This window comes from Lampris incognitus, chromosome 10, assembly GCF_029633865.1.
Source record: "Lampris incognitus isolate fLamInc1 chromosome 10, fLamInc1.hap2, whole genome shotgun sequence".
NCBI classification, from domain to species: Eukaryota; Metazoa; Chordata; class Actinopteri; order Lampriformes; family Lampridae; genus Lampris; species Lampris incognitus.
Genome location: NC_079220.1, coordinates 52,353,239 through 52,365,562, shown reverse-complemented (window position 1 = coordinate 52,365,562; position 12,324 = coordinate 52,353,239). Strand labels below are relative to the sequence as shown.

At 50.4% G+C, this 12,324-nt stretch overlaps 1 protein-coding gene across 1 annotated transcript; it reads left to right on the top strand.

Moving 5' to 3' along the window:
- The first annotated feature begins 1,281 nt into the window (after positions 1 to 1,281).
- LOC130119685 (MAPK regulated corepressor interacting protein 2-like) lies at positions 1,282 to 12,311 on the top strand. The gene is made up of 5 exons (XM_056288277.1): positions 1,282 to 1,887; positions 2,096 to 2,165; positions 2,632 to 2,771; positions 4,117 to 4,224; positions 11,858 to 12,311. The coding sequence occupies exons 1-5, from the start codon at positions 1,836 to 1,838 to the stop codon at positions 11,926 to 11,928; spliced, it is 441 nt and encodes a 146-aa protein (XP_056144252.1). The 5' UTR covers positions 1,282 to 1,835; the 3' UTR covers positions 11,929 to 12,311.
- The last annotated feature ends 13 nt before the right edge of the window (positions 12,312 to 12,324 follow it).

The window sequence follows — 12,324 nt, the reverse complement described above, 5'->3', positions numbered from 1 at the left end:
AACCGTCGTGCTTGTTGTGTACACACAGATCACTAACGTTTTGGCAGTTGGAGCCCTGTAAGCCGATTTAAGCGCTTAACCTATTGTTACACCACAATTCAATTTTCACTAGTTGAAATAACCATCTCTGAAATCAGAAAATGATTGTCAGATATTTGAAATCAGAACTATCGGAAATTGACTAGTTACGGTTCAATAGCTAAAATGGCAACTTTTGATATCAAAAAACTGTGTCGAGTTAAAATGCCAACTGCTGACATCAGAATTTAAATCTTGATATCAGCAATTACATTTTAACTAGGGACAATTACCCCCCCCCGGCATTAAATTGTAGCGATTCAAAACGCTAATTGGTGATATTAGACATGCTTTTTATATCAGTACTTGCAGAGTAATTATCAAAAATGAAATTGCTGATATGGCGTTATAACCCAGTTATAACGCCGGTTCTTTGATAACGAGCGACGTTAGAAAAAGAACTAGTTGTAATTCAATTTCCCATATTAAAAATGAATCATTTAACTTGTAAAATTTTAATTAGCGATATGAAACATCGCTTTCTTTAAAAAAAAATCTGCTTCCATCTGTCCTGGGTTCGAGCCCCGGGGTAGTCCAACCCTGGGGGTCGTGGGGTTTGCGAGTTCTCCCCGTGTCTGTGTGGGGTTTCCTCCGGGGGCTCCGGTTTCCTCCCACAGTCCAAAGACATGGAGGTCAGGTGACTCGGCCGTACTAGATTGTCCCTAGGTGTGTCTGTCTCAGCCCTGTGTGATGGACAGGCAGCCTGTCCAGGGGGTCTCCCCGCCTGCCGCCCAATGACTGCTGGGATAGGCTCCAGGATCCCCGCCACCCTGAGAGCAGGATCAGCGGTTTGGATGATGGATGGATGGATGGAGGATGGATGAATATGACAAGAAAAAAAACAAACCCATTGAAAGCTCAACTTTCAATGACTTCCGGTCTCAGCTCGGCGTCTTCTCGTAAGACTTTGTTCAAAATCATTGCTGCATTTTGGCAAAAAAAAAAAAAACTGGTGTTGGCATTTCCGGATTGGGACCAGGTCTGGAAAGTCAAATAAAAATAAATAAATAAATAATTCTCAGGTTTTAAACGGGTTTTTGGCAAGTCCCGGCCGGGTGTCCTGTCTCTTTAAGACGCCGGGGGAGGGGGAGGGAGGGAGGCGCGAGGGGGACGTCGGCGGCGGAGTGGCGCGTCCGTCTCCACATCGTGCGTCCCGTGTCTCCCGAGTGACAGGCCGCTTGCGCCAGACGTGACATTGTGCCGCTCGCGGACACCTGAGGAAGCGGAGTTACCGGTCTAACCGTGCGACGGGGGGGGGGGGAAGAGAGGGGAGGGGGGGGTGGCGCGTTCGACGACCGCGTGGTGAGACGCGCCGCGGGGGGGGGGGACTTTTGGGCTTTTTTGGGGGGGTTTTTTGCAGCTCGGCAACACGATTATGTTGCGCGGTGGCTCCCTGAACAGCTGGTCCGGTTCCACGACTGCGCAGCGGACTTGTGCCGAGAGACCGGTGCTACTTTAGGACCGCGTCTTCCCCAAACGACGAGACCGGGACTGCTCCCGGCTGGATGTACTGAGACCCGGAACCCGGAGGGATCTTATATCTCATTTTGGGGATTAATCGTCATTTGAGTTTAAGCGCTTTTGCAGCAGCAGCAGGCAGGCAGGCCTGCCCCTCTCTCTCTCTCCCCCTCTCCCCCCCCCCTCTCTCTCTCTCCCCCTCTCTCCCTCCTCTCCGGGCTAACGTACCTGCGAATTAAAGCCTCCGGCGCACGTCCAAGTGCCGCACTTCGGCGTACGAGGACTCCCGTCTGCGCAGGATGTACACAATTACCCGAGGGCCCAGCAAACTCGTTACCCAGCGGCGGACAGGTGAGCCCCACGGGAGGTGCCCTCGCACGCCGGTTATCGCGGTGCAACGAGCGCTAAAACGCGCGTGCCGGAGCCGTGTCTCGCGCACACACACACACGTCCGAGCCCTCCCGAGCATTTTAGTCACGTCAGTCATCCGCGCACGCGCGTCTCACCGAAAGTTCGCCTTCTAACAGAGAGACGTGTTTCTCCCCTTCTGCATTTCAAGGTCCCACGCAGCAGATCGACAACAAAATAAGCGACTTCAAGCACAAGCAGACGTCCTGGTGCATGCCCGAGTAAGTGTGTGTGACGGTCCAGAGGTAAGACCAGATTTACTCGAGTCCGCTTCACACGGAGGCTGAATTCGGCAGTAAGGGCTGCCGTGCAGGGCGCAGTACACGCGGGGCATTCCCCGAGGCCCTGGCCCCAACGGCTCGGCTATTTCCACGCCACGGAGCCCAGCGTTGGCGTGACCTTGTGGAGGAGCAAGGTGGCACATGGTCGCCCCGTTCAGCTGTTTGCAAATTCCCACCTTATCCAACCAACCTTGTCTGACTCAGGCCCAAGGCCTTCCCGTTCAGAAGCCCCCCCCTCCCCTCCCCAGTGTCAAATAAGCAGAGCTCTTCAACATAACCCCCCCCTCCCCCATGCTGCGGTCCTCATTTACCTTCTGTGTGCACATAAATAAGGAAAGCTCCAGTATTTTGCAGAAAGGCGTGACAGACTTGTCTTCTTGTGTTTTGTTGTTTTTGTGTCAACCAGCCTTCCCGCACCAAAGATCGTTTTCAACCGTGCAAACGGCAAGAAGTACCACCACCCGGCGCCCACGCCGCCGGCGGACAGCGGCTTGGAGGAGACCTTCACTCCCGCACACGAGGACAACGTCAAGTTCATCTATGAGGGTAAGACGACGACCAAGGGCCCCGGCTGGAAAGGCGAGGAGAGCCGCCGGAGCCCGAGACGCCCGCCCGGAGTGGCGTTTCACGGCCCCCGAGAGAGCCGGCCTTGTATCTAGACACCGCTCTTGGTGCCTTATCTTCCTGCCGTTTTGTCAGTCATTATTCGGCGTGTATAGAAACAATGGCAACCCTCCCCCTCCCTTCCCCTCCCCTCCCCCAGCAGCTGTGCTGCCCCCCCTCCCATGGCCTGCCCTGCACAGCTGCTCCCACACTGATAGCCACCTTGCAGCGAGCCGCCTGCGCCCTCACCCGCATACTGTAAAACCTGTGACCTATACAGAGGCACATGTGCGAGGGAAAACCAGCCTTTTTGGGCTTCCCAGCCCCTCGAGGAGGAGGAGGGGGGGGCGGCCTGGTCGCCTGCTGTCTAGCAGAAGCGTCCAGACTGCAAGGGGTCTTTCTGTGTTTTGTTCTTTACAAAGTTGGCAGGCTCATAAAGTCGTCTCCTGGCGTGGGAGTTCATATTGTCGGTGGTTGCCGTTAGTCGCCGGCGTCCCCAGCCCTGCCCCCAGCGCTCATAAACAACTTAAACGACCTTGCCAGCGAGTGGACAAGGACAAAAACTAGGCCCCGACGCCTTTCAATGCAGACTGTTCACTTTAGCTCGCCGTCAAATGATTCTCGTTTACTCCCCTCACCCCCCTCCTCTCTATCTCACTTTCTCAATCCAACTTCTACTGCGAACATATCTCAAAACCACAACTCAAACAGCTGTGACCAGCTGCCTAAGACACCCCCCCCCCCTTCCCACCACACACACAAAAAACAGGTGACAAGTTGCATTATTTAAAATCCAAACTTGTGCCCGGGGAGGTGCTTGTTTGTAGCAGCCGCCCTCCTGGACTTTGTCTAGATAACACTGTGGGTGTGCCGGTCGCCTACAGCAGTGGCTCTCAAAACGCTCCTCTGGGACCCACAGTGTCGTTAGTTTTCTATTCGGCCAAGTAGTCAATTATACGTTCACCTTTTTTGTGCCCGGGTCTAAAAACACCCCCCCCCCCCTCCCGGTCCAGATGGCTGGAATACCTGACAAAACCCACCGGCCTGCAGAACCGCAAGTGGCTCTCTGCATGGCTTTGTCAGTTTTGAACCAAAAGTAAACAGTTAACCCATTTCGTCCTCTTGAAACACCCACTACTTATAATTACCGGTGATTCATCGGGGGGGGGGGGGGTCCAATATGACAAATAATGGCGTTTCTGAACACCTGTCAGGAGACTGGAAAGGCTCATGGTATCGATTGTGTGTGTGTAAGGGTCATAAAACGTGTGTGCGTTTGTTTTGTCAGCGTGGCAGGAGGTAGAACAGCAGGCGGAGGAGGGGTCAGGCCAGGGGCCAGAGGGGGCCCAGAGACCAGTGCACTACCAAGAGGCCACCCCCAGCCCACACATGGACAGTGAGTATGGCTGGTCTTCAGGATCTGCCCCTTCTCATACACCACATCTCCTCCACCCTCTGAGATAGCTTCTCAGGGCTGGAGTCTGTATTACATACTCCACCTCCATTATGTGGTCGTTGTATTCTTGAATGCACACATTGCCAGCCCAGTCTCAACCCTTTGTCCCTCACTACTGCTGTTATAATGCAGTAGTGGTAGTCTTGGTGGGAGCAGTAGTAGTCTTGGTACTGGAAGTAATAGTACTACCACCACCACTACCAAGACTACCAGTGGTAGCAGCAGTAGTTGTTTTTGTAATATTAGCATTAGTAGTATTAGTGTAGCAGTAGTATTAGTAGTTGCAGCAGTAGTAGTAGTTAGGTGACATTGTAGGGTGCTATCATTTTCATTCTCCCCTCGCTTGCTACACGGGCTCCTCTGCATGTCTAAAGGGCCATCTGAATTAGCCTGCATGCTGAGCTGAGAATCCTCTGCAGATTAAGTAGATGGGTCGGAGGCACCGGTTAGCACACAGTGTCCTTTCCGTCGTTTACATGATATCACCGGGTCACACTGACTCCTTCACTGTCAAAGCAGCAAAACCTCAACCACATGTTGGTCAATTTTGCATCCCCCCAATGGTGAAAAACATCAGCAACACTATCTGCAGGAATTTCTCTTGTGCTTTCATGTTGGGGTAGTTGTCATATGTAGTAGTAAGTTGAGTTTTTTTTTTTTTACACTTACCTTGAACGTTTGACTGGTGCAAACTGTAAAAAGAGTTAGGCGACATACCCAACCTAGATACCCTTGCAGCCTGGACAGTAGGTCTCATCTGTGTATGACCGTTAGCCAAACGAGGATTAGTGTAAGTGCTCACCTGATGGTCCCTTCTGGAAGTAAGCTATCTGGTGGAGGGACAGAACGGTCTCTCCTCATGGCTTAGCCGTCACTCTCAATAGCTCTTACCCTGACCAGGTCCAAACCAATCACAAGCCTAGTGAAAATGACAAAGTTAACTCAGGTCAGGGTTCATCAAATGATCTGCATCCTCTGTGCAGTGATTCAGCCAGCAGTGGCAGTTTAACACAGCAAAAAAAAAAGGGGGGGGGCAGGGATTTCAAATTATTGTTTAACTGTTCATTCCTGAGCATTGCTCCAGAACCAAAATCTTAACCAAGGTTGAAAACCACGTTTTTAAACAGTGCTGGAAAATATTAATTGCCTTTTTCCATCACATCAAACTGCTTTTTTGTTCCAGCTTGAACTTAAGGCTTTTTTCCAAATCGATGTTTTGCAGAGTAATCACCAGACATGATAAATGGTGTCTACAGAAAGTTTTCATTTCCCATCAGTGATTTTGTTTTTCTGTGTTGCAAAGTTCATTAAGGATGTTATGTTGCCCTCGCTACAGTGTAGGAACTGCAGCTATCCAACTAGCTCAACTCTTTCTTGCAAAATGACGACTCCAGTCATAGTAAGCTTTACTTGCCCGTTTACTGTGGCTCTTTCCACCGTCTTACACAGACAATGAAAACAATCACCATTTTACTGGTAGCATGAGTTTTTTCAAAAGGTAAATAAAACCCTTTTAATTACAAACAAATCAAATGCTTTTTCATGTAAATAACTAACATTAACTTATCACAATGAAATTATTTACCAGAAATACCGGCGACTGGTAGTCGGACAGGACGTCGGCCGGCTGTCGAGGAACATGGGCCTGGTGGAGACTCTGGGGACCTCCCCTGGCCAGGCGGGTTCCCCAGAGTGGGTCCAGCCCTCGATTGGTGGTTTACCAGCTGGTAGGCAGGCTGGCAGCTAGCGGGTTCTGTGCTCCCAGACCAGGAGACAGGCTGTGGCTGCTTGAGAGCGGTGGTAAGGCTGCTGATGGAGGCCATCATCTGCTGCTGTTGAGCCTGGACCTGCTGCAGCTGGGAGCGATCCGCTGTCAGCCGCTGAAGCATGGGGTTGATCTCTCCAACAGACTTGGAGATGGAGTGGACGCTCACCTCCAGCAACTGCAGCTCGGTGTGCCGTTCACCCAGAACTGCACCTTGGGTTGTAATGGCGGTGCGCAACTGCTCCAACTCTGCTCTGGGTCCATGTCTGGTCAAGTCTTGCTGTAACGCTGTGTATTTGGACCCAGTTGCAGGGAAGAGGCAGTTGATACAGCACAAAGTCTCTTTACTGGACTTCCACAAGACACCCAATAACAAAAGACTCCTGCCAAACAGGGCAGGCAATAATGGAAACTAGAATAAACATAAAATACAGAAGCAAAACACTCTCTCTCACACAGAGGAGGCAGATGAGAGTACAGGATACAGGCGCTTCTGCAGACCGACGTGAAGCCTCTCTTAAGACTCAACAGAGATGTCTGCAAAAGAGCCTGTTAAATAGTCTCCAGCACAGGTGCACATAATCACAGGCCAACCAATACGCAGGTGCAACGCATACTGGTTGATTGCAGGCTGATAGGGAAACGTCATCTATTGGCTGCTGGTCCTCTGGCCAGTGATGGTGTCATCTTCTCCCTCCCCGCCATTGTGTGGTGCAGTTGAGGGAGCTTTGATTTGAGGTGCAGGGCCCGGATGCATAGCAGAGTCGTGATAGGCGCTCTCACACTCTGTACACTTAACTGCAGTAGCACAGTTCTTCGCCGAGTGAGTGGTTGAGCCACAACACCTAAAGCAGATTCTTCTTTCTTTGAGAAAGGTCTTTCTGTCCTCCAGATCTTTGGCTCTGAAGGCTTTACATAGCTTGAGGGGGTGTGGCCTGCCATGTATTGGGCAGCGTTTGTTTGGGTCATTGACACTTTTCACCAGACTGTTTGTGCTCGAACCTGTTGAGGAAACCTTTGTCTTGTGAACCGAAATAGGGTTCCTTGTGCCTTTGTAGACAGGGTTTTCAGGTAAGCCATTAGCACTTGGGAGAGCGAAACCGGGGTCATTCCTCTTCCGTGCCTCATAGCATATGAACCTGGTGGAGAATTCAAGTGGTGGAAATTGTCCTCCATTTTCGTCTTTGTGCCTTGAACAGAAATCAATTTTTCTTGAACCGCATAGGGTAGTTTTGCAACTATGGGTTCAATCCCGCATGCAGTATCCAGGTAGGACAGGGCTGGGAGGTATCCATCCTCCTTGGCACACTGTCGTTCCATTAGCAGGTCTGCTAGTTCCCGGAGCTTCATATGGTCGTTCCCTGAAATGCTTGGGAAATTGTCAGGCCGATTGAAAAGAGCCTTTTCGATCGTTTCAGGTGCTGCATAACATTCCTGGAGACGTTCCCAGGCCTTTTTGAGTTCTGTGACTGGATGTGCTGACCGGTTGCTGGATTCCCTACCGAGCCATTTAGTCATCAAGTCCAATTCCTCAGTGGCTGTGAGGCCTAGTCCTTGAATGGCGTTGCCGTATGACGACTTCCAAGCACGATAGTTTTCAGGCTTATCGTCAAATCGGTATAAACTTGAACTCAGCAAGTCGCGGCGAGCTAAGTACTGTGCCAAGTGTTCGTTCGCGGGTCCACCGTGGTTAGCTGTCGGCTAACTGGGGCTGGAAAGGCTGTGCGGACTTGTTTAAGTCGGTGTAACATATTTTTCAATTTCTCCTGTGGTCACATTCTCCACGTGGAGTCTGATTTTCCACTTTGATTGCTGGTGGCACATACGCATCATCAAAACCGTCTTTGGCTAACGTAGGGTGGCTAGTATTATTTGCATGTAGTGGCTCATCTGGAAAGACAGAGGGCCGCCATCTTGTGGCGAAAGGATTGTTAGGGGTTACTTGAAAGGTGTCATTTACAGGGGGCCTGAAATGGCGCGAGCGTCTATTAATGAGCTAGTTGACGAAGTAGATGACCGTGAACTTGTACTCGCCACTGAAATCTTGTCACTTTGTTTTTCTTCCATGTTACCACGAAGTACAACACCAGCTTTTCTGTGTCTTTTCACTACTGTAAACTACTAATAAGACACGTTAGCCCCCTAGCTAACGGGTCTGACCCTTTAGCCGAGCGGTTAGTGATTGCTAACCCTAACCCTAACCCTCACTACAGTGCAGGAAGGAACTGCAGCTATCCAACTAGCTAAATTCTTCCCGACAAAATGATGCCCTGAGTCGCAGTAAGCTTTACTTGCCGTTTACTGTGGCTCTTTACACCATCTCACACAGACAGCGAAAAGAATATCGTAGCGAATTCGGGGGGGGGGGGCAACCCGGGAACCGCCGCAGCCGGGACACGAACCCGGGTCCCCCGCACCACGGGCGACAGCGTTAACCTGTCGAACTAAAGGGTCCGACCCGTGCCCGTTACACTACCCACTTCCTTCGGGAAGCTCCTCCCCCCGCGCCTCAAGCATATCAGCTCCCTCACGCCTTTGGGCGCACGCGCTTCCCACACCAATATAGTGTAACATCCACGATAAGCAGTGACGGGTCGGACCCTTTGGTCGACTGGTTAACGTTGTCGCCCGCGATGCGGGAGATCCGAGTTCACGTCCCGGCTGTGACGGTCTGGCCGACTGCCCCCCGAATTCGCTACATTGATGTCAGAAGTGGGATGGTGAGACCATCGGAAGCGCGTGCGCACAGAGGCTTTAGGGAGCTGATATGCCGAAGCGCGGGGACGCGCTTCCCGATGGAGGGGGCTAGTGTAACGTGCACGAATAAGTAGACTTGGCTAACGGGTCGGACCCTTTAGCTGACAGGACGCGAACCCGGATCTCCCGCACCGCGGGTGCCAACGTTAACCAGTCGACAAGGGAGTCTGTTTATCCGTGCACGTTACAATATAAACAATTGTAACCGGTTATTTTCTTGCCCGGTGCGGGATACGACACGGGGTGTACTGCGCCACAAGGCGACGTCGCTAACCGCTCGGCTAAAGGGTCACACCCGTTAGCTAGGGGCTAACGTGTCTTATTAGTAGTTTACACAATCACCATTTTGTTGCAAGCATGCGTTTTTTCAAATGTAAAGGATCCCCTTGTGGACTTAGAAAACAACGAGACAGGAGACGTGAGAGTAGACGTAGTCGAGGTAGTTTACTAGCTCCAACTTAGCACGTCATACATTCGACAACGACGCTGAACTGAGAACCGGAAACGGAAGTGCCTTATCTGACCCCTCGCCTCTTCCCTTAAAGGTACACCGTCCTCTTAGGTGAATGTCTCTCGTTATATAGATGTGGGTCACCACACCCTTTTAATTACAAACAAATCAAATGCTTTTTCATGTAAATAACTTTTTTTAACGTCAACTTATAAGTATAACAATGACATCATTTACTCACGACATTGCCTCTGTGGCGTTTACAGCGTGGGTTGTCTCGCATTTCCTCAGCGTTGTAACTTCCGCAAACGTTGGACAAATTCAGCCGGCCTCAACATGACCAACAGGAAATTATGACCAACACTTATCAAAATAAAAGTCTGGTCAAAAATAAAAGTCCACCCATCATTATGCCTTAAAAGCAACACAGATATATACTTATTTGAATAGCATTTGTTTCAACTCTGATTAAAGTAATTCCCTAAATGTAATTAAATATTCAGATGTCTTGGGAATCACATTAATAACAAAAACAAATTGTTTGACTACTTAATTGACAATTAATCACCCCATTCTGTTGACAGCTTCACCGAGGCCAAGTGTATTTCAGTTTTTCTCGAGCAGTCGCCATCAACATGTTCATGAGATCTAGGCATCCGGGTAGTGTGGCGGTCTATTCCGTTGCCTACCAACACGGGGATCGCCGGTTTGAACCCCCGTGTTACCTCCGGCTTGGTCGGGCGTCCCTATAGACACAATTGGACGTGTCTGCACGTGGGAAGCCAGATGTGGATATGTGTCCTGGTCGCTGCACTAGCGCCTCCTCTGGTCGGTCGGGGTACCTGTTCAGGGGGAGGGGGAACTGGGGGGGGGGGTAGCATGATCCTCCCACGCGCTACGTCCCCCTGGCGAAACTCCTGTCAGGTGAAAAGAAGCGGCTGGCGACTCCACATGTATGGGAGGAGCCATGTGGTAGTCTGCAGCCCTCCCCGGATCGGCAGAGGTGGTGGAGCAGCGACAGGGACGGCTCGGAAGAGTGGGGTAATTTGCCGGATATAATTGGGGAGAAAAAGGTGGGGGGGTGTTAATGAGATCTACCTTCATTCATCCACGATTGCACATGTATGTAAATGACTTGTGTGAGGAACAGATCATTCCTGCTGTCATGACGACCAAACAGATTGTCCACGAAACGATTGTCAAAGTTTTGAACCTTCTTAGAGGTATCATAAGTTCACTGGAAAAAAAAACGACTACCAATATTGGACCAGTTTTACCAAACTGGACATACTGGGCCATCGTTAGAGAAGTGACCAAGACACAAGCTACAGCACTCGTGGTGTTGAAGAGCACATTGTCTGAAATTGGAGAAACTGTCCAGAGATGGGGAACAGGCCAACACTATCTCACACGTGAAGCTATAGAGGCCATGTGACAAAATCTGAGACTTCTTAGAAGATTTCCGGATCTGACGTGACTCGAGTTTTCTGACCCTAAAAGCGAAGCACTTAGTGTGGCGTTAACAAGACACAGCCCGACACCCAGGTGACACCATCTTTACCACCCAGACTGGTGGAAGCAGCGTCATACCACTGGGCCGCTTTTCAGATTAAAGGAGCCAAATGCCGTCGAAACCTTGAGGGGAACCGGTTTCAGTCTGCAAGAGATCTGTGTTTAAGGCGAAGGGTTGTGTCCCACCAGGAAACCAACCCTGAAGCACACAGCAAAAAGGAATAAAAAGTTAATATTCTGGAAAGGCCGAACCAAAGCCCCGACTTAAATCCTATTAAACATTTGTAGTACGATGTAAAAAGTGCTGTTTGCTGCTGCTCTCTTGTGCAACTTGGCAGAGTTGGGACATATTTGCACGGAGGAACGGGCCAAGATTTCAAAATCAAACCGTGCAGAGCCCGTACAATCGTGCCCGAGAAGACCCGTAGCTTAATTGCCGCCACAGACCTCTCTGCGAAGTATTGACTCTCTGGCGACGAATATTTGTACATGAGAAAAATCTTCCAATGAAAACATTCCTTGCTTCACATTTGAGTAATTTCGTGAAGAGAGGAAAAATTAATCCGGTGTTAGAATTTGGAATTGTCACCGGAACAATGTGGACAAAGTTGAAGGCATGTGATCTCTTTTGCAAGGCATCGTGTACACATATATCTCGCAAAACAAACCAGTTTTTGTAGGCAACGGACATCGCTCGCCACTGGGCGGCACGGCACGGTGGCCCAGTGGTTAGCACTGTTGCCTCACAGCAAGAAGGTCCTGGGTTCGAACCCCAGGCCGTCCCAGGTCCTGTCTGTGTGGGTTTCCTCCGGGTGCTCCGGTTTCCTCCCACCATCAAAAAAACATGCACGTTAGGGTTAATTCTCCTGTCTTTGCCCCTGAGCAAGGCAGTGGAAAGAAGGAGTGGAGTTGGTCCCCGGGCGCTGCAGCTGCCCACTGCTCCTATACAATAGGATGGGTTGAATGCAGAGAACACATTTGTAAGAACACAGTTCGTTGTAAGAATACAATAAGGCGGCTTTTCCTTCCTAATGTTTTCCTGTCTCTAAATGTCCATGACTACATTTTCTCGTCCTTCTCCTTCCCAGACTTTGTGCCCATTGATTTGGACGAATGGTGGGCCCAGCGCTTCCTAGCCAACATAGACAAGCTATCCTGACTGGCTCGGCCCAGGATTAGGGGCTGTTTGCCCCCACGGGAGGTGTGATGGAGGGGCCAGGAGGCTTGAGCTGAAGCAGAGGGGCTCATCAGGGGAGTGAGACGCCTAGCAGCATTAGGTGTGGTGGGTCAAACCGCCATGGCGTGGTGCAAATGTACGAACAGCGCTGGGACGCTAGCGTAGTTGCCACGGAGATTCACTTCACTTGAACTGTGACCTTTTAGCCTTTTTAAAACTACTGCAAATCCAACACCCACCGCCCTGCCTACGCCAGACAGCACACTGGAAGATGAAGTCGCGACGATGCGGCTTCATTAATTAGTCCCCTGAGAATGAGGAAGTGATGTCAGAAGAAACTTTGACATGCAGTAAAATGGTATTTTAAAGAATCTCTGT